At 32.3% G+C, this 23011-nt stretch overlaps 1 protein-coding gene across 8 annotated transcripts in view; it reads left to right on the plus strand.

The window, feature by feature from the left end:
• The window catches only part of LOC115877118 (ankyrin-3-like), a 176755-nt gene that overhangs the window by 110127 nt on the left and 43617 nt on the right, over positions 1 to 23011 (plus strand). For 7 of the 8 annotated variants that reach the window (XR_004049288.1, XR_004049287.1, XR_004049286.1 and 4 more), the window contains exons 4-17: positions 2878 to 3041; positions 7347 to 7604; positions 9572 to 9796; positions 10473 to 10910; positions 10963 to 11166; positions 11227 to 11371; positions 11427 to 11572; positions 11630 to 11785; positions 11841 to 11990; positions 12044 to 12190; positions 13449 to 13632; positions 14291 to 14383; positions 16369 to 16500; positions 21444 to 21549. Coding sequence is in view for 5 of the 8 variants with exons in the window: in XM_030893229.1 (XP_030749089.1) it covers positions 2878 to 3041; positions 7347 to 7604; positions 9572 to 9796; positions 10473 to 10910; positions 10963 to 11166; positions 11227 to 11371; positions 11427 to 11572; positions 11630 to 11785; positions 11841 to 11990; positions 12044 to 12190; positions 13449 to 13632; positions 14291 to 14383; positions 16369 to 16500; positions 21444 to 21549 (2548 nt within the window). In the remaining 3 variants the exon portion in view is untranslated. The remainder of the gene's footprint in view (positions 1 to 2877; positions 3042 to 7346; positions 7605 to 9571; positions 9797 to 10472; positions 10911 to 10962; positions 11167 to 11226; positions 11372 to 11426; positions 11573 to 11629; positions 11786 to 11840; positions 11991 to 12043; positions 12191 to 13448; positions 13633 to 14290; positions 14384 to 16368; positions 16501 to 21443; positions 21550 to 23011) is intronic. The other variant, XM_030893227.1, reaches the window with a different exon arrangement.

Below are 23011 nucleotides of genomic sequence, written 5' to 3' on the forward strand. Positions count from 1 at the left end.
GGTTCTATGACGTATATTTGGACACACGGAGAACTTACATGTGCAAATCTAAACACCAAGTACTCATAAAACTAATCTTCCACAACGATATAGGCAATAATTCGATATTTTATTACGAGATAAATATTGAGTTATTTAACAAGGATATAATAACTGCTTTTGTGTCATCTTCGTCTTGTAACATAGTCCAAGAAAATCGGCGTTTAAATACGAAGTTTTGGTAAAAACTTGAATTTTTGATATAAGTTACCTACTTTGAAAGATCTAAAAATGAACTGTGAAAGATTTTTGTAAATTCGTCTCCGATAAGGAGTGGAATAAATAAATAACATTATTTTTTCAAAATTTCGGAGAAACGGCACAAAAAGCAAGACCAATATTAGCGTATGGTCAGCAAATCCAAGACCAAGCATGCAAGACTCTTGCGATCTTGCATTTTTCACGTAAATGATATAAGAAATTACTTACTCAAAATTATTCTTTTAATTTATTACAAATAGGTTTTCCGACCATTGTATAAAATTTTAAAGAAAGAAATGCTGATTCAATATACTATATCGAAAAATAAAAATTTTTGTCAGGCAAAATATTCTCTGATAATTTCTTTAAAGTTTTATTTGCGTTAAATTACTAAAACTAAAAATACTCTCAAGGTGTGTGTGGCGAGATCTGCCGGGGAACGTGCCAAGTCGAAGAAAAGCGGGTTCTGTAATTCCCAACCAGTGGAAATTTCTGGAACCAAAAAGAACGTTACAGATGATTTTCGAACGTTCTAGAAGCATCCTCTAGAATATACAGGGTCTGTTTTGTATGGAAACGGTCGATTATTAGGTAAAATATAGGATGTACCGCAAAAAGTTAAATACAAAAGTTATAGGATTTTTAATTATCTATTAGCGAGTAATAAATTTAAGTATGCAGGGTCGGTCATAAAGTCGTGGCACATCATAGTTACATTTTTTTTAAATGGAATCCCCTGTATATTATTGCATGTTTCGGTAGTGATTTTTTGTTCATATCTGGTTTTATTGGCGTCAAATCCTTTCAAATGGAAAATTTCTTCAGCTTGACTTTTTCCTCCTAAATGCCAAAAGTTTCAAAAGCACTATCTAATAAATAGAATGTTCACGAGTTATATCAAATGTACAGACTTGAATTATGGAAAAAGGATGATTGATATTCAAGTCTATATAGAATATATCGAGTTATACAATTAGGGTGGAATGAAAGACATGGAGAGAGGCTGGGCTTTATAAAGATATATTGTATAGGTAACATCTATTATCACAAGTATTGAGAAACTATTTATAGTACATTCTGATTGTGAAGTAAGAAAAAAAATGTCCTGAATTATTAATTTTCTCCATACCAACCGTAACAAAAAATATTTTAATTTGTTCAAAGTGCGTAAATACCGTATGAGCGAAAAAATGGCGTCCAGTTGGCTTGGAAATGACGATCTCATGACGAACATGTTTGAATTTTGGTTGTTTTTTTCTTTATGCTTACCAGTCTTTTATTTGCTAGTAAATGTATAATATGCACTCGCCGGCAAGAAAAACGGGCATTTTAAAATTTTCATGTATTTTAAATTTTTATATAATATTGTGTTCTAGTAGACCGATTTTGATGATTTTTTAAGCAGTTTGTAGCTAAATTATTTGACTTTTTAGTATCTCTTTCTAAATTAAAAATGAAAATTGCATCTGTCAATTATACGAGGAAAAACAAAATTTTGATATTTTGGTGAATGTTTGAAACACCCTGTGGAGTATTTTAACAAAGCAAGGAGTTTAAAAATTACTTTACCATCTAAGTGTATATTTTCTTGATAGTTTGTTTTTTGATTCATCTCAAAAGCTTTATTTTTTTGGAGATATTCGCTTTTGAAGGAGTCACTAACATTTTTTCGAATATTTTACTTTACATAGTTGACATATGATATGTCATTCTATTCAGAATGTCATTTTCTATTGAATAAAGTAAAAAAATACCGAGGGTGCCATTTAAAAATCAAAAGTTGTAGTCATTTCCTGTGAAACCGGAAGTGACCAAAAAAAATTGAATACGTCAATTCATCCTAATTTATGTCATATACTAACATACCAAATCTCGTTTATTTATCTGAAAAAATAAAAAAGTTATAGGGGGTGAGGCACTTTTGAGACGCACCCGGTATACACTCACCGGCACGAAAAACGGGCCACAATAAAATACAGGTCAATACAATAAGGAAATTAATGTTATTTTTATATTCTTAATGGCTTATTATAGCCGTAAGCAACTTATTAATCAAAATATCCATAGAAAGCGTTCAGATTCAACACAAAACAGAAAATTTTACCTACCGGAAGTCATGCTCTGTTTCTTTTGGCAGTCGCTGGCTAAAATATTGACATAAATTCACCAAAATTTGAACTTTAGATACTAAAACCATTTGGAGACGAATAAAATATTTATATCCATCAAATATATACCGTATATAATTCTACATACAAAATGACAGCGATCTTCATTTCTAAGTTATCATGGTATTATACTGTTTATTAGTGAGTCTTAAAACTAATACCAAATTTTGATATACTCGTACATACAAGATGTTTCAAAAGATATGTGACATATGTCGTGGGGACATTTCTCACGTAAAAATAAGATTAATTTTTCATATCCATATTGGTCCGATTCTGTTTTGTTTAGTGGGTCTCAAAATAATAATAATAATAGTAACATGTACGTAAATAATACTTTTTTCTCTAGATTAGTCTAGATAGATACTTTTAAGGCTGTGTCATTTTTAAAATCGATCTTTTTATTTTATGATACTTTTCTGTATAAATATTTTTTATTTATAATAATTTATTTTTCTTTTATTTCCAGCTGGCCAAGAAGAAGTGGTACGTTTACTTGTCCAACACGGTGCTTCTTTGAACGTCCAATCACAAAATGGATTCACTCCCCTCTATATGGCAGCTCAGGAAAATCACGATGGAGTTGTAAAATATCTTTTATCCAAAGGGGCTAACCAAACTCTAGCTACAGAGGTAATTATAGTTTTATTTAAATTTGGTTTATGGGGTAACCAATATTGTAGCAATATTAGTTCTCGGTCAAAAATATAGAGCAAATTAAAGAGTCCCAAAATCTATTGCTCAAAGATCTTCTATATTCTAATTTTAGATGTATATTCAGTAGGTCTGAGAATAAGTTGTTCTATTTTTTATACCCTTAAGTGATAAAGTTGTCCACCTCATTTTTTTATTTTTTGGGCAATTTTTTTTATGATGTGGCATTAAAAAATACATACAACCCTAAATTTTCACCCCTCTGCCATCAACCCCTATTTTTTAATAGCGCGATATTAGTAATTCAATAATTATCAACCTCGCGAATAAAAATGACTATTGTCCCATAAAAAAATATTTATATGGTAAAACAACGTTTGCCGGGTCTAGTTTCTTTCTATAAATTTTTATTCTAGCAAAAATTTCAAAAATCTAGCATTATGAATAATTATGATTTCTATTTATGTGTCAACTATTTAATAGATATATTTATGTGATCTCCTCTGAGTGTTCCTTTATTTTTTATTTTTCTGAAGAATGTAGATGTAGATTGTATGGGAGGGAGGAAGTTAATCACCGCATCTTAAAAATTTATTGTGTCCCCCTTTTTTTAGTTATAACTCATCATACTGTCTCAAAGTTTGGTCAAAAGCCAGTGCCCGAGACGATTTTACAGAAGTTCTTCATCTCCGATATCAGTCGTACAAAAGTTTATGGCACGAATGGTCGTTGTCTCGACGCACTTAGTGATGAGGTCTTTTGGTGTTTCCCCATTTTCCCCACAGAATCTGCATGCGCGGTTGGTTCTTAGCTTCAATCTACTGAGGTGCTGATTGAGGAGATAGTAGATAGTGTCATGTTAAAAACCCCGTGACAATCCAAAGATTGTTTAATTGTTAATAATCGCTCCTTTTCTAGCTCAATCGTTTGTTTTTTCATTACCCAGAGTAGGAGGACTATATTTTCATTACCTAATTTGTTCAGCTTCTCTAGGCATTCTTTGACCAACTTTGAATTGAAAGTTATTGAGTTAATCGCTTTTAATGCCGCTTGATTATGGAATAAGGCTCCGCGCGCACTGCATCGGATCGGACCGACCAGCAAAAGCGACTGCGACCATCGTACATATAGACGGCGCCGGCGTCCACTAAAACATGTCGGCCTGTAGAGGCCAGATTCCTACCTCTACCTATCTACGATCTACGATAGTCGAGTCACCGCCTTCGCCGGACTGGTACCGATTCAGTGCGTGTACACCTTAAGACGGCTATTTCTTGTTTCCGATAGTTTCTATCTATCTAAGATAAGTGGTGCTCATCTTTCGATAGCGTAGCTGTCTGCCTAGACCTAAAGGATGCTGGGATGGGTGGTTCGGAGTATTTAGTTTTCGGCCCAAATATTCCTATCCCTGTTCCTGCTTTGGTTTTGGATGGATCAGTATACCACGTTATGGTATTAACTGCTGAGCAAACGTTTCTCTCTTCCAAGTCTTTTTATTGCTCAATACTACAGTGAGGTGTTTCTCAAAGTTGTATATCCTTGGCTACATGTTACATCTGCATATTACTTAATTCATATCTTAACAATTAAATAATAGTATGTTTATGTTAACTTGAAATTATGTAATATAGAAGTTTGAAATTTAACTCAGTATTTTTTAGTACTTTTAAAAATGATGTGGGAACACCGGTTCCCATTAGAACACCGAAGTTAAGCGACGTAAGGCGATACTAGTGGATGGACGGGTGACCGGTTCGAAACTCTGTATCGTGCTGTTGTCCAAAAAAGGCAAAAGTGTAAAATCTATTGACACACACTGCTCATTCACGCCGGTTCGAGGCCGGATGAGATTGGATATCTCGTGAGTAAGAGTCGATTTAGACACTTGCCAAGTCGGTAGGCCATTGACCATGATATGGCCGAGGACCGCGGTTCGGATTCCGCGTAAACAAAGTCGGGGCCTACTTTGTACTCGGCCTCCAGATTAGCCCTGGCAGCAAAAAGGAGACGTTAACTGAAATCTTTACTTTATGCTATGCTATCTTTACTACTATGCTTATGCTTATACTATATTTTTTTGTGATTTAATAACATTGTTATGGTTATGCACAATTTTTTCATATTATAGATAAGTCAAATATACTATATGTATAAATATTTAAAATCACATTATTATAATAAAAACTTAGCAAATAGTTTAAAACATGTCTATTAAATAAGAACTATTATGCTAACAGTAATAGTTACACGCCTTAGCTAAGAGGCAAGTCTTCGTCGTTCTCAACATACAGTTGCAATTTAAAATTTCAAAAAACAAATATTCATTTGGATATGGCGGTTTTATCTTAAGAATCGCTGTATTAGTACAATCATTATGAATTTGTTTTAAGGGATCATATTTATTTATTACACACTTTTATAAATCCTTACGACATTCCAAAACAGCGTTTAAAAGGTGTCTTTACATTAAGAATTAAGTATATTTATCAGTACACATTCATGTTTTCAATTTGAAATAAATTTAATACGTAATTTTGAGATAAACCTTCCACTACCGTAAAAATATTTTCCAATTAAAATCTATTTTTAACATTATTTGGTGAACTGAAGTTGGATCTGAATCATTCCAAGCAGATATAGTATTAGAGGTCGACAGATTTGTTCGCTGGTCAAGGCTGTAAAGCTATTTAATAAAATTGCATTCTGAGAAACAACAAATGTGTCGTAATGCTTATTTCAAATTTAAATAATTTCCACTTACCTGTGAACATGTTAAACATTTATTATGTATGTCTGAATTTTAATATTAGCAATAGTTTACGAACTATTAAAATGTCTGGTTATTTTAAGGGAAAACCATTTATGTACGAAAAAATTATTTTCATCCTACTTCAAAAATCGCTATCTCAGAAAATAAGTATTTAGCAAAATCACTTTTTGGGTTATACCGGGCGAGTCTCAAAAGTGGCTCACCCCTATAACTTTTTTATTTTTTTAGTTAAAAAAACGAGATGTGGTATGTGAGTATATAACATAAATTAGGATAGATCAATTGTTTTCGGTCACTTCCGGTTTCACCGGAAATGACTACAACTTTTGATTTTTAAATGACACCCCCGATATTTTTTAACTTTATTCGATAGAAAATCTCACTTTGAATAGAATGGCATATCATATGTCAACTTTTGTCATTTTCGCATATGGTTTATTTGAAATTATAACTTGCGGTTCGTAACGAAAATTTGACTCGAAATACCAAGTGTGTGGTATCAAATTATTCGTAAATAAATGTTTTTTCGAAATATGCTAATGAGCCACCCTCCTGCCATTTGAAAAATTGAGATATGATATATGATTAAAAATACGATTTGAGCATTTTCTAACTGGCCAGGACAAGACACTAAAAACATTAGACCGATCAAATTTATTTTTCCAAGGCTCCTTGATGAAGAAATAGTGTTTTTTACATAGCCATGGCATTCTAGATTGAATTTTAAAATACAATTTTTTATTAAGCGAGAATGTCAAAAGTTGACATGTGATATGTCATTCTATTCAGAATGTTATTTTCTATCCAATAAAGTAAAAAAATTCCGAGGGTGCCATTTAAAAATCAAAAGTTGTAGTCATTTCCGATAAAACAGGAAGTGACCAAAAACAATTGAATGCACTAATAGGTGCATAGTTCACATAGGGGTGAGCCACTGTTGAGACGCACCCGGTATAGGACTGTCCTTTGGAAGAGAGGACGGTTGGCATTGGCAACCCTATATCAAACATTAAATATTGTCTATACCGGGTGTGTCTCAAAAGTGGCTCACCCCTATAACTTTTTAATTTTTTAGATAAAAACGAGATTTGGTATGTTAGTATATGACACAAATTAGGATTGATTTACATATTCAATTGTTTTCGATAACTTTCTGTTTCACCGGATATGGTTTATTTGAACTTATAACATGTTGACATATGATATGTCATTTTATCCAATAAATTAAAAATATACGGAAGGTGCCATTTAAAAATCAAAAGTTGTAGTCATTTCCGGTGAAACAGGAAATGACCAAAAACAATTGAATACGTCAATCAATATTAATTTATGTCATATACTAATATAACCAAATCTCGTTTTTTTATCTGAAAAAATAAAAAAGTTATAGGGGATGAGCCACTTTTGAGACGCACCCGGTATTGACTATATATTTTTATACCACAAATTAATAATAGGATAGCTTTTAATTACTATCCTTCATAGATTATTACGTAAAATAATAATTGTTCTAGGATGGGTTCACTCCTTTGGCCGTCGCAATGCAACAAGGTCACGATCGAGTCGTAGCGGTACTTCTAGAGAACGACACCAGGGGAAAGGTACGTCTTCCAGCTTTGCACATTGCCGCCAAGAAGGATGACGTCAAAGCGGCAGGTTTGCTGTTGCAAAACGAGCACAATCCTGACGTGACGTCGAAGAGTGGGTTCACTCCTTTACACATCGCCGCCCATTATGGTAACGATAAGGTGGCATCATTGCTCTACGATAAGGTAAAGTCAATATCTGTATTTCAGTAAGGGGTTTAATTATTAGAAAAATAAGCTGGAATATCGCCATTGAAAAAGAAAATCTAAAGAATAAAAAAATTACAGCCGAGAGGAAATTACCGCCGACAGGAATTTCGCACCTTTAAACTAGTGATGGGAAAAACCAATTAATTTCAATAATCGAGTACTCCAGTTTCAAGCGATTGCAATAACCGAGTGATCGCTCGAGCGAAATATCACTCGTATTTAAAAATACGGTTTTTCGTCCGTCGCTTGTTGTAATAAGGTTGTAAGTACTCGTAACGCCAAGCAGTAAGTTGTGTGCGCAGGGCACATATTCTTTCGGGGACGAATGGCAAGTAGCAAGCGACGAACGTTTCTTGTCAGTCCGTGCCGATTCATTGCGCGTTCTCCTTAAGGGGATCGCAATTTTCTAAAAACATGGCCGGTTTCATTCATTAAATATTCAGAAGTGTACGGCGTTTTATGAAAATATATCAGAAATATTTATAACATTTTCTAGTTAACTTTATAATTTTATTTTACTTTAAATGTACCTACATTTTGTTTACATACATTTGATTTGCCAAATATATTATTATTTGTTAAAACACTGTGTACTGTTTACAAAAAGCACGAATATCAAGTTAAAGGTATAAAACCCAATACAATAACACCGCCACTAGATTTTTCTATACTAGTGAGTACTATTTACAAAAGTACTTTTTTTGGACGTGGTTTCTTTTTTTTTGTTAAAGTTACTTGGACCAAGTGAACTGGGATGCTGCCATATAACTGTACTTTTAATAATGCTGCGCGCGTCTCACTTGCACGCTGGTTTTATAGTATTGACTGTTAACCATGGTTTTTGACAAAAACTAATGAATTAACATACTCCAAATAACCACGCTAACCAACCTGATTGGTCAAGCTTAATAGTTGCCTGCTAGGGCTAGACACTTCTCACATTTGCCATCCAAAAAACCGGCCGGCGTGGCGCCAGCGTCAAGTCAACACTTTAAACATACACATATTGATATCAACTAGACCTACATCGAAGTAAGGAATACTTCAGTATCGAGTTTCGAGTCCTCGGTTCGTGCATTTCCAGGGATTACGATTACTGCCAGCGCAAAAGTAACGAATTAGCTTAGTAACGAGTAACGAGTCAAGTGAAAGGTATAAAATCCAATACAATAACACCGCCACTAGATTTTTCTATACTAGTGAGTACTATTTACAAAAGTGCTTTTTTTGGACGTGGTTTATTTTTTTTTTTGCTAAAGTTACTTGGACCAAGTGTACTTGGATGCTGCCATATAATTGTACTTTTAATAATGCTGCGCGCGTCTCACTTGCACGCTGGTTTTATAGTATTGACTGTTAACCATGGAAATGGTACGGAAACAGAACGGATAATGTCCATTATCCTATTCATTTACATGATATAATATGTTACGTAAATAAAAAGGAAACGGAAAGCAGCGGATACGGAAGGTATAATGAGAATCAACCTTAACTTGGATGCTATGAAGCCGTCCAAATCGACTTTGAGAAAACAGTTGATACCATACAAATAGCGTAAAAGTGAGACGCGCGCAACCCATATAAAGGTATATTTATATGGCAACATCCGATTGACTCGGTCACTTTGTATATTTTGAAGTACACTTTGACTCGGTCCAAGTACACAACCAGGCTTAAGTAAGTGCACCCCAAAGTATTGAACCACGCGCCGTCATTGTGAACATTAGTTTTAAGACAACCATAAACTATGACAAAAAATACATCATTGAATAAAGAAAATGTTACACACTGTAAAATCGATAATTATCTTGAATCTCCTGTAATAAAAAAGAAATGATAAAAAACGATGTTTCTTCTCTTGATCCAATCAACATTTCTATTCCAAAAAAAAACGTAGGTACGTGTTTATGCATATTAAAAATTAATTGTTACTCTACTTTCAGGGTGCCAACGTGAATTATACTGCCAAACATAACATCACACCTATTCATGTAGCGAGTAAATGGGGTAAAATCAACATGGTGACGCTTTTGGTAGCCAAAGGTGCGGATATTCAAGCCAAAACTCGAGACGGTTTAACTCCATTACATTGTGCAGCGAGAAGTGGTCACGATCAAGTGGTGGATATGTTATTAGAGAATGGTGCTCCAATACATGCTAAAACTAAGGTAAAGTATATCGTCTTTTTAATAGGGTAGGACTCTCTTGGTCTATTCTTTGGGTGTTTGGGTTGGGTTGTGATTTCAAATTATGATGATTTTGCTATTTTCTACAATCTTATTTAACTGTTTACTCGCAGCTAGAAATCTACAGACAGTTGACAATCTTTTATTGTTGTTCAATTTTCTACTAATATGTTTGTTTGATGAATTTGTCGAACAGGTAACAATGCCCAAATTTTCCAGAGTCTTGTTTCATTTAGGGGTTAGTCTTTTTTTTCGATTTATATATATATACTTTAACCTTCTGTAGCTACGAAACAAAGCAGAACCGGACCTAGGTTGATATAAAAAATAAGTCTTATTTTTACGTGAAAAGCCTCCCCACCAGAGACGGCACGTGATTTTTGATACACCCTGTATATTGGAACCGTTTTTTTTTGTCGTCTATAAGTTACAGATATCAACCACAATACAACTAAACAGTTTATTGTTGCAGTAAAACGTATTTACTTCAAACTGTTAATCAGTTGCTGGTGATTAATGATCATGCTGATGATTAATCATCTCCTTATAATTGAAATAGTGGTTAACAAAACATCCAGAATAATAAAACATGGGTGTACTTGTAATTTTTAATAATCTAATTTTGTTAATTTTAAACCTCGGTATTATTTTTTAATAGAATGGATTGGCTCCGTTACATATGGCAGCACAAGGAGAACACGTTGACGCAGCCCGCATTCTTCTGTACCATGGCGCACCTGTTGATGAAGTTACAGTTGACTATTTGACCGCCCTTCATGTAGCGGCCCACTGTGGTCACGTGAGGGTAGCCAAGTTATTACTTGAAAGGGGCGCCGATGTAAATGCTAGAGCTTTAAACGGCTTCACGCCTTTGCACATAGCCTGCAAGAAAAATAGGCTAAAGATGGTAGAATTGTTAATCAAACACGGCGCAAGTATCGGTGCTACGACCGAAAGTGGTTTGACGCCACTACACGTAGCGAGTTTTATGGGATGTATGAATATTGTGATATATTTACTTCAACATGACGCCAGCCCTGACATTCCGACTGTTAGGGGTGAAACACCACTGCACCTGGCCGCAAGAGCTAATCAAGTAAGACTTACTGTTTTTATAAAACAAAATACTAATTATATTCTATATTTAGACAGATATAATAAGAATTCTTCTTCGAAATGGCGCATCTGTAGATGCCCGAGCGCGAGAAGAACAAACTCCACTCCATGTAGCTTCTAGGTTGGGAAATGTAGACATTGTCATGTTGTTACTGCAACATGGTGCACAGCCTCAAGCTACCACAAAAGACTTATACACTCCTCTTCATATTGCTGCCAAAGAGGGACAAGAAGAGGTATGATTTATAATTTATCAAATAAACTTTTTGCAGTTTACCGTAATTTGTTTTTTATAGGTTGCATCGGTACTTTTAGACAATGGTGCTGATCTAACTGCCACTACCAAAAAAGGATTCACACCCTTGCATCTTGCTGCAAAATATGGCCATCTTAATGTTGCCAGACTTCTTTTACAAAGAGATGCTCCTGCTAATGCTCAAGGTAAAGCAGTTCATATCTTTATTTAGTTGTCAGTTTAATAGTGTTCTTTGAAAAGGTAAAAATGGAGTGTCACCACTTCACGTAGCAGCTCATTATGATCATCAACCTGTAGCACTATTACTGCTAGACAAAGGAGCATCTCCACATGCCGCAGCTAAAAATGGTCACACACCTTTACATATAGCAGCTAGAAAAAATCAGGTAAAATCTCATTGATGTCGAAAACTTTATGTTATATCAATAATAATTATTTATTAGATGGATATTGCAACAACATTGTTGGAATATGGAGCACAAGCAGACGCTGAATCTAAAGCCGGATTCACTCCTTTACATCTCAGCGCCCAAGAAGGTCACTCTGATATGTCTTCCTTGTTACTAGAACATCAAGCTAATCCAAATCACATTTCTAAGGTATTCCAGTTTTTATTTCATCAGAGTGTAGGGTTTTTAAACTATTTTTATTTAGAACGGACTTACACCTTTACATCTTTGTGCCCAAGAAGATCGTGTACCAGTTGCTCAACTCCTCCTCAGAGCGGGTGCTTTAAAAGATGCTCAAACGAAAAGTGGATACACGCCGTTGCATATTGCATGTCATCATGGTCACGTCAACATGGTATATCTATATCTATTCTTTTTAAACACATTAGTTATGTAAAATAATTATAGGTGAGGTTATTAGTTGAACAAGGAGCGGATGTTAATCCTGTCACAGGAGCGGGATATACACCGTTACATCAAGCAGCCCAACAAGGACATGTTTTAGTGATTAGTTTGCTGCTTAAAAATAAAGCTGATCCTAATGCTGTCACTCAGGTACTTAAATAATATGCAATAGACCCTATAAATCACAAACAAATATAAATGAACAAACCTTAGTGTACAAAAAGAATGTATCCAGTGTATACAAACCAGATGTAAACAGATAATTGCTAGGTTGCCACTAATTAAAAATCATAGTAGTATTTTATCAAATTACAAATCTTTTTCCCCACACTTTTTATTTAAACATTTACCGAATTTATCTACTGACAGATAATATTTATGTTTCTGTATCACTAATTTTACTCATACATAACTCAGAATTGAAAAATCATATACATCATTTTTTAACTTTCATTGTGACAACATCGCATTTGTTTATGAAAAAAAAAACCTTGGGCCTTTGAGTTTTTCTAGGTTTAGTGTTTAAATCTCATCTAACGTAGTTTTTTTTATGAAAAACCTATGCTAGGACATGTGAGAGTCTTTCTATCCTAGTAAGACAAAAATTTTATGTGGTGGAATGTTTAAAGTGCATGATTTGTAAAATTTACAACATACATGAGAACATGCACAGTGCACACCTTAGTATTTTGGACAGTAGAGGGCAGTAGCGTCGGAGATAATATATCTAAGACACATTTGTTATTATACAGATTGTTAACTGTTATAACGATTGCTAACAGTTACTTATAGGGGAATAGAATGGCAACACTGCCTATTGAGAACGCATGCACTTATAGGGTTTTCTGCCGACTCGTCCGGTCGCGTCGTCTATCGACGGGCGGGCCGAGGTTGCCATATTTCAACCATAAAGCTCTTGCCGCGAGTAATAAACAAATTAACAACCTGTATACTGTTCTATTATTTTTTTCTGTAGATATTTTATTTTATGATGTCATGTCATTTAACTTCTAGTAGTTATATATATATTTAGCACTTTCGGTTTATATGGAAATCAAAACTATCTTATCTTGAAAAGGGGATTATATTAACTCTGTGGTCAAACCAAACTGTTTAAATAAGCAAACGATTTGTTTACATTTTGCTCGCATCAAAACAATAGATAAAGGATCTATATGTTACGGTTAAAGTCTGATGTCCGGTTAATGTCGACATTCACACGTTAATGTTTGGGGTTAGGTTATGTTTTTAGTTGTTTTGTTGTGTGTTATTCTCGAGATTAACCGGGTAATGTCGATATCAAGCGGACCTCGGACCTTAACCGTAACATATATACTGAGATCAAATGAAAATTAATGTATATGGAATGGTTAAGTGTTAAATATTAACTTTAATATTTATTTATTAGAATGGGCAAACAGCTTTAGGAATATCAAATAAGTTGGGATATATTAGTGTCGTGGAAGAATTAAAAGTAGTTACTGAACTAACAATAAACACTACTACTACCATGAGCATTGAAGAAAAATATAAGGTTATGGCTCCAGAAGCAATGCAAGAAACCTTTATGTCTGACTCGGAAGATGAAGGAGGTTAGTAAAACATTAATTAATTTATAGAAAAGCTTCATGAAAGCTTTTTCACAACTTCACTTGCAAAAGAATGCTACTATGTGAATTCGCAATCTTAAATTTTGAATAAAAATTTACGGGGATTTTATTTGTGCTTTATAAATAGCCATGTTGATTTCTCGTGTGATAAGCTAGTAACAGTTTTGTCCTTTTTTAGTTTTATTTGTTTTGTTTTTCTGTTTGTGATTTCTGTTAATTCTAATTTGCAATAAGTTATTTTAATAATTGAGCAGAACTTTATTATTGCATGGACGGCATGATCATACTTTAAATTAATTTTTATTTCATTAACCATTATTTTATTTCTTTTTTTTTAACAGTATAATTTTATCTCTATGTAATTTTTATTTACAAATATTTACCTTATTATAATATTCTTTGAAATTGGGTTGAATTGTTTATATTTAATTTAGTTTTGATTCACAAAACTGGTGGTAGTTTATTTAATAATATTTTCAACTTATTTGGTTTTTGTTTTTGTGAACAGTAGCAATTTAATGATAATAGGAAGCTGAATTTATAGTAGATTTAAATGGGTGGGGTTATGTTATACATTTTGTAATATATGTAAAGTTTAAAAGTAAGCTAAGGGTGGTGGTTGGTATGTTGCATGCATCAGGCGGAGTGGATGAGCCGCCAGTGACATATGGCAGACCTGCGCATGCGCAACACGTGTATCTTCCTTACTACCAGGGACAAATGACATATATACGTAAGTCTTTTATTAAATGTCTTTAACTTCATACTGTAAACCGTTGTCTATTTAATTTTGAATGTTGGTACTTTAAAATTACATGTTTTGTATCAACAATGTTGATACAGCATAGGTAGTAGGTAGGAATAGAGAGGGGACAATCATGTATAACACTGCTTTCAAGTTTTTAGTATACATCTTTGCTGAAGTTAGCTTCTAAAGCTTGGTGTAATATTTACAGTAGATGTAGATTAAAATAAGATGTAGATAAATTTGTCGTATCCTAATTATTTCTGGCAAGTAGTAAATTAATGCAAGTATAAAATAATTATTTTAGTTAATTTTAAACGAATTTCATAATTGATTTGTTTGCTACTCGTGACATATACGGCCCTTGTCAATTTATTTCCGTGGTCTGTATTTTAATGCATACGACAGCGATAAATATATACGAGTTGACAAACAAAGAGACAAAATAAAAAGCGACATACAGTGTTGCCGGTTTATACGTGAAATATCACAATAAACGAAGATAATATACATATCTAAGCTATTTAATAATGTTCGAGAAATTGTTCAGAAATAGTGCTAGTAATCGTATTTTAAGGTGTTAAAGCTTTGTTCTAAAACTACGCAGTGCACAGTGTCACTGACGATACGCCATAAATCCAATAAAATTTGTATTAAATCCAAACAGCGGTCAATTATGACTTTAGATACTAAACTAATATAACTCTGATTGTTTTTTTTAGTTTCGCCAGCGACACAGCGTAGTTCTGAGACTGAAGCTTCATAAGACTATTACAGCTGTAGTAAAAATGGTAACTAATTCTGGATTAAAGATCCAACCCTAGATGAAACATTAGGCTTACTTTGGCGGTTTGCAATTTAATGCCAAATCCGGCAATACCACATCCAATTTTTTTCTCTTTTTAATTCATTTGATTTTTTATTAAGCTGTCTCCATCACTGTCTTACACGTTAAAATCCAGACCACGCTGCTACAGTGGCCAAATCTGTATAATTACTCCCTGGTGAGAAGTTGTTCCATTATTTTCCATGTTTTTATATGAGAACGATCGCACGCTGAACAAGTAACAATAGATGTCAAACAAAACTAATAAAAAAACAGATTGAATATAAAAATGTTATTTGAGTCCTTCCTTAATCACTCCGAAAATTTAATATCTAACAGAAATAATAAATTTTTGTGCAAAATCACCAAAAAATAAATCAATAATGTTGATAAACATTTTTCTAACTTCTATTTACATATTTTCACTTCATAGGAATAGTTGTAATGGCAAATTTAACAACATAATAAAACATTTTAACGATAACTATCGAGGAAAAGTCTTAAGTCAATATTTCCTATTTTATGAGATATATTTATAAATGATATAAACTGTTTTACAATATTTACTAAATGGCACATAATCTTGGAAGCTTAAATAGTTGTTTATTATTTACATGTCTGATTATGAAGTGAAATATTATTATCCGACATAAATAAATTTACCATAACACCTTCCCTGATACCGCATTTTTATATTTACGTAATTTCACATTTTATCAATCATTGTTACACTCCAAACCAAACAGTATCTTATCAGTTTACGCCTTTGAAGATTGACCTCTTAATAATCACTTGCAACGGAAATATCTTCGACGCCCAAAATAATTTTAAATTTTCTATAGTGTCTGTGAGTTCAGTGAAGGTATTTTCTTGTACATATTTTAATTTTTGTTAAACATTTTAATGCATTTATGTAATTTGTTTTTAATATTAATTGGTTGAATCAAATTTCAGTGCAATATATTGATATTTTTATTATTTAATATCATATAATAAAAGGAATGCTTCATAATATATTGAATCATATTACATACGTTTTGTTATCTTACAGTGTTTAGGATACTTGATAATTTAATTGTACTAGATAATGAGATAAATGAAGGATTGGCCAAATTATTAACTTAACCTGTTTTTTTTGCATATGTAGGTGACGATCCACTTCTTGGTGATCAAGCACAATACAAATATATGACGGTGGATGACATGAAATCTTTAGGGGACGATTCCAGAATGGACGTTACCCATGACGAAAAAAGCGAATATAACAGAAATTCTGTTGGTAAGTTTTTAAATAGTAAATAATATAATTATTTTCTTTAGTGGCCGGATTTACAATCGAAACTAAAATAACTAAATAAACTCGTTAGATATGTTTCTGGGCATCTGAAGTCGAGTTATATGAATATCGTATGTGGTCTATTTTTTTATAATAACAAAACGGGAATAATCTCGGTAATTTGAAAACTCAACTTTTTAACACATAACACGCAATAACTCAAGAACCAGTTTAGATATTGAAACTTTCTTTTCTTTTAATTTGAAGTTTTTTATTTTGATCTTTGACTAGATGTTTAAATACGAAAAATTTGATAGGCTTGTTTTTAAAAAAAAAACGTGTCCATCAACTTTTAGTGCATGACAATTTTCAGCAATCGTATAACTTTTTTGTTTGTAAAGATTTTTACATACGGTCTGCGAAGAAAATGTAGCAGAAACATTAATATTTTTGTTTTTAAAAGCCACAATCAATTATTTCAATTTCTGGGCATTTTAGTGTCGTTGTTTTCTAACATGCATTTAATAATTTACAAGCTATAAGGAAAATTGTGAAAAAAACTTTCCTTTTATTGAAAATTTAAGTCAAAATATTGCGAACGGCTACTCTTATATCGGAGGCGGTGGGAACAAGCTTTTGCTTCTGCACTTGGCTAAAAATATGACACCCACCTATACCTTACACTGCATACCAAAGGGCGCCACTTATTTCAAAAAGATGCTAATACTTACAAACTGAAATAAGAAAATTTGTACAAGTGTATTAATTGAATAGAAACTAAAATTAGTATAGCTATTAAATATTTTGAGAGACTGGATCAACCAATGAAACAATTCAAATACCCAAAAAAATAAGATTTATTTCTTGTTAGAAATTATTCGGTACCTATTCGGCACAACTTAAAACTTGTTTGAAATCAAATTATGTCTTTTCAGATATTACTCTCAAACAATTATAATATAAAAAGAATACTTTTAGAGACGGTCTTGATTTTATTCGAATATTGAATATCTAAATTTTAATTGACTTATTACGAAGATTCATGAACGTTTTTGTTTATACAGGGTGAGTTTCCTACGATGTTCTCTATGGGTATCTCGGAAACTACTGGAGATAGAGAGTCGGTTAAATGGGGAAAGAAATGCAGTTTTGTGGGGTCATAAATATGCGCCTTTCAGATTTTTAAAAAAGTTCATGGCTTACTAGATATTTTGAAAAAAACAAATTTCGGCTATTTTAAAAATTGTCCCTAATTCCATTATAAGCTATTTTAGACAAAAAGTTTTCAGATAAAAGTTATAGATAATCACATCCTTAATGAGACTGTGTTCTCCGTTTTTTTCTAAAGCCTGTCACTTTTGACATATGACACAAACATAGGTTTTTCTAAATGGAAACCATAGTTGGCCATGACTTCATAAAAGCGCCATTTTTTAAGCTTTTTAGTGATATAAGCTATAATATCTTTTCTTCGAAAAATTACTGAGTTATAGCCAATTCTTATCATTTTTAAACAATTTCACTTAGGTAGCCATGGAAACAAGTTCAATCGCCATTGCTCTCAGAAATGTGAAGCTGTCACATCCAAACTTTAAAAATTAAAATAAATAAAAATTGTAAATATGAATTTTTCAAGTGAAGAAAAGCGTGTAGATTATTGGTTCAACTTTTCTTGACCATACATTTTCGAGGATACGTTGACCGGTGAATGTTACGTTTTTTAGAGAACGGTTTTCAAGACATGTTAGAAAAGTTAAATTTAGTTATAGCCAATTCTTATCTTTCTTGACTAATTTCACTTAGATTGCATGGTATTCTTATTCTGTTATGATTTATAACTTATAAAAAGTCAGAATATATTACTAAACGGTTCTTTACAATTTACATTACACAAACTAAAACTTAAAAAATAATATCACTACATACACTTTAACTTATTCTAAAAAATGTTCAAAAATCCGCCATTGTTTTGAGTTGCATGTTTTTAAAACTGAATTACTACCTATTCTCACAGAAGGACCGGTCGACTTAATTAAACTTTTCTCGTACCGCCACTTCGTGTGTCTCTCTTAATTCATAAGTTCTTTTGTAAACCTTATTTTTAACTATACCACATAAAAAATTCTAAAATGGATAGCTCAGGTGATCGAGGAGGCCCATGCAATTAGTCCACCTCTTCCTATCCCTGCATTTCTATAATTATGATATAAATAATTTTTAACATTTCTTTCATTATGAGGGGTGGGGGGTGGTGTGTCATAATGAAAGTCATGTTGGAACCACTCTATTGATGCGCGAGTATCTACACGATTTCTTCATTTTAAAAATTCATATTTACAATTTTTGTTTATTTTAATTTACAAAGTTTGGATGTGGCAGCTTCACATTTCTGAGAGCAATGGCGATTGAACTTGTTTCCATGGCTAACTGAGTGAAATTGTTTAAAAATGATAAGAATTGGCTATAACTCAGTAATTTTTCGAAGAAAACATATTATAGCTTATATCGCCAAAAAGGTTAAAAAATGGCGCTTTTTATGAAGTCATGGCCAACTAAGGTTTCCATTTAAAAAAACCTATGTTTGTGTCGTATGTTAAAAGTGACAGGCTTTAGAAAAAAACGGAGGACACAGTTTCATTAAGGATGTGATTATCTATAACTTTTATCTGAAAACTTTTTGTCTAAAATAGCTTATAATGGAATTAGGGACAATTTTTAAAATAGCCGAAATTTGTTTTTTTCAAAATATCTAGTAAGCCACGAACTTTTTAAAAAATCTGAAAGGCGCATATTTATGACCCCACAAAACTGCAATTCTTTCCCCATTTAACCGACTCTCTATCTCCAGTAGTTTCCGAGATACCCATAGAGAACATCGTAGGAAACTCACCCTGTATATAGTTAAAGGGAAAAAGATTAAAATCTGTACCCAAGATTGCCCTTACAGGTCAAAGATCGTAATAATATAAAAGGTAGAACATAAATAGATGTTAAATCTGAATAATCAATCAATATAACATGATTATTTTAATAATCAAATACAAGTAAAATTTAAGCAATGCTGAAGGCAAATACTTAAAGTGTTAAAAAAATATAAAATATAACAGAACGCTAAATTTTATAAACTAAGGGTTAAAGTAATGCTGAAGGCAAGTACTTAACTGGTTAAATGTGAAATATTAAGAATGGTTAATTTCTTAACACACTAATGATTATTTAAAATCAAATTAATAAAAGTTTAGTTTACTATAAAAAAAATATACTGGCCTTGTATACCAAATTATACTAAAAAAAGGATCTTCTTAATGATAAAAAAAAACATCATAGCATCCAACTTCTTCTCAGAGGGGTGAAGGGCTGAAATCTAACCGAACAGGCTGCTACTGATTACCTCGGTGATTGAAAAACTCGAAGAAAAACTTGTGGAAAAACTTGGCACAAACTTCTAGAAAAATATGCAGAACAACTTGCAGAAAAACGTCTAGAAAAATGTCTAGAAATACTTGAAGAAAAATACGTGGAAAAATGCTGAGAAAAATACGTAGAAAACCCTAAAAAGAAATGCACGGTATTAGTTAACCTTACATTTTAAAAAACTCCAAAAATTTACGAAGGTATTAATTTACCTCATTTTGAAGACACACAATCAATAATTATTTAACATTTCTTCTCAAATAAGGGTTGGACACTTCTCATCAAAAAACTGGAATCTAAAAGAAAGGCATGTGAAGGTTTTTTCTACCGAATGGAATGTCAAAGAAAATCTTACCAAAACTATAGATCCATTAAAATCTCAACAATCAAACACGTAATAAAAATAAACAATAACACGTAAATAAATAACAAAATCACAATATTTTTCCCATATTGTGAAAAATATCGGCCAAATAAATTTAATTCTCAAAATGGCACGGTGACCTCGACAACGGCCAAATCCGAGGTGACGATTTTGACGTTTCCCGTCTTGTCGATACACCAGGGTACGATCCAAATACGTTTAAAATAAAGTATACGGAGGGTACCGCTTAAATTCCTGTCCCGATATTGAAGGATGGCTATAGAATTTCAATGCATTTCCTACATAAGTCTATCCTTGGTTTGTAGGAGGTTTGACTAAACAAGGATGAACCTATGTCTTGAAACCATTCGACTCGATTTTCTGTCCTCCTTCAATACTGGGACGTAAATCTCTCATTGCTCTTATGGGGAGGCCGTCGTATATTTTATTTAAACGTATTTGGTACGATCCAATATTTTCGATAGAGAACGTTCCGAAATTTAAGTGTTGTAGGAATGTAAAAAGAATATCGATACAATAATAAAATACCGTCTATAATAAAACAAAGTAGCATTTGGAAAATGAAAATGCTACAAAATTACAGCAATTTGTTAATAAATAAACAAATAAAGTATAATGAGACGCAAATAAATCGTGAAGCTGCAACTAAATCGTAATACATGCGAGCTACACTCTAGAATTCTAAGTACTGGATATAAATTTTATGTTTATGCGGTGTGACTGAAAGCTGGCATATCCCGTTCCACGTCTCTTGGCAATGTGCACAGTTTCTCGGTTTATTTCATACGTTTGGCAACGTTTTTACTCTTCTCTCTTTGTTCAGTACATTATAAATGTACACACAGAAAAAAAATGTGACGGGTACATACGTACTCTTCTTACATAAGGAAATCTCGACCCAAACACAAACCTTTCCAGCGGGGTATAAAACAAATGATTTTTTTTGGTATAGATTTACTTTTCTATGTAAAAAAGAGACTTATTAAAAAAAATCTATTCCCAGCTGCAGAGTATTTATTGGAAATTTGCAATATTATTGTTTTTATTAATTATGGTTATTGTTGAAGATAATTTTTCCTCACTTTTTTTAAAATTAAGACTTAATTCGTAAATTAAAAAATAGCATATGGTATTGTTTTTATTGTAGCTCCATCACAAGTCAGCAATGAGCTAATTATTCATTCGCACAATGTGAAAGAACTTTATTCACAACTGGACAATGTCGACATTAATAGACAGCCTGTTACTGCTGGGTAAGTTCAATATTTCTTTAATACATTTGAAGAGCTTTTTAAATTTGTATGTACGCTTTCTTTAGTTTACATAATAGTGTTATTTTTTGTTTTTAATAAGCAGATGGTTTATAAACGTATGTTAATTACACGTTTCATGTGTGGTTAATGAACTGGAGCTTATTTGTGTAGCAATGTGAAAAAGATAATCCAAGCGTTATTTAAAAATATTAATGTTAAAATTATCAAGACAGTTCCGGAATGTTATATATGTCCGCGATGTACCAAAAAGTTTGCAACAAATGGGTAAAAAATATTGAGTTATTGATAAAAAGTTTATTCGGCTTTATTTCAGTATACCAAATATTAAAAATTCATCTTGACACATTATGTGACTGTCATGGCAGCAAATTACAAAACCGTTTTTTACATTCTAATAATAATATTGTAATTTGCATTTTTTAAATTTTTTGCCCTGGCAATTAGTCACATCGTCATCAATATCATGAAGTGGCGTAACTCATTTTTTGATATTTTTTGGGAGAGCGGTTTAAAGCTTGTTACTACTTTTGTTTCAATACCAACCAAAATATATTGTAGTCACTGTGTTTATTTAACAAAAAAGAAACATAATGGCTTCAATATATTTTGGGTAGTATTGAAACAAAAGTGGTAAAAAACCGCTCTCTTGAAAAATATTAAAAATTGAGTTATGCCACTTCGTGATATTGACGACGACATGGTATATATAAAAATGTGTTCTTGTTTTTTAAATCATAGTAAAATAAAGAGTAGTCTTAATAATTTGCTGGTTTCGTTTAACGTTCAGTTAATAACTATTAATATAGTCTGTCCAACGAGTGGATCCGTATCAGTGCCATTTATGTATGTCATTTTAATTCACAGTAAATGGTATTTTCTGTAATTTTTTGAATAAAGATTTTCTCTCACTTAAGATTCATTATAATCTCACTCTAATTTTAATCCTGACACAATGTCTTTCCAGATTTATCCACTCTCTATAAAATCAAAAAATATATAAATATAAACAAGAAATAATAAAAAAAATAATCACAAAGGACATCTCGCGAATTTTAATCTCACAAAAATTTAAATTTGTCAAAGTCAAAAGTAAACAAAACAAATAAAAAGACTTTGCTATGACGTAGCTTCCATCTTTAAAGTATATATACAGAAATAGTATTTGACTCCTTCTTTTTATTTATTTAATGGACATGCTGAATTATTGACTGCAATTTTTTTTCGATAACTTAATATTTTTCACATTTACTACTCACATTTTGGCATACCCTGTATAATACTATATTTGCGAAATCTTAGTTATAATATGTTAGTAGCTATATAGTACTGTATAATAGTTATAGTATATAATAGAATAGATAGATATCTAGTAGGTTAAAGAATGTAATGTGATGAAACAAAAACAAAAAAAAAGCATTGATTTAAAATTGTACATTTCAGC

This window comes from Sitophilus oryzae, unplaced genomic scaffold, assembly GCF_002938485.1.
Source record: "Sitophilus oryzae breed Bouriz unplaced genomic scaffold, Soryzae_2.0 scaffold_1442_pilon_pilon, whole genome shotgun sequence".
In the NCBI taxonomy this organism is placed as follows: Eukaryota; Metazoa; Arthropoda; class Insecta; order Coleoptera; family Curculionidae; genus Sitophilus; species Sitophilus oryzae.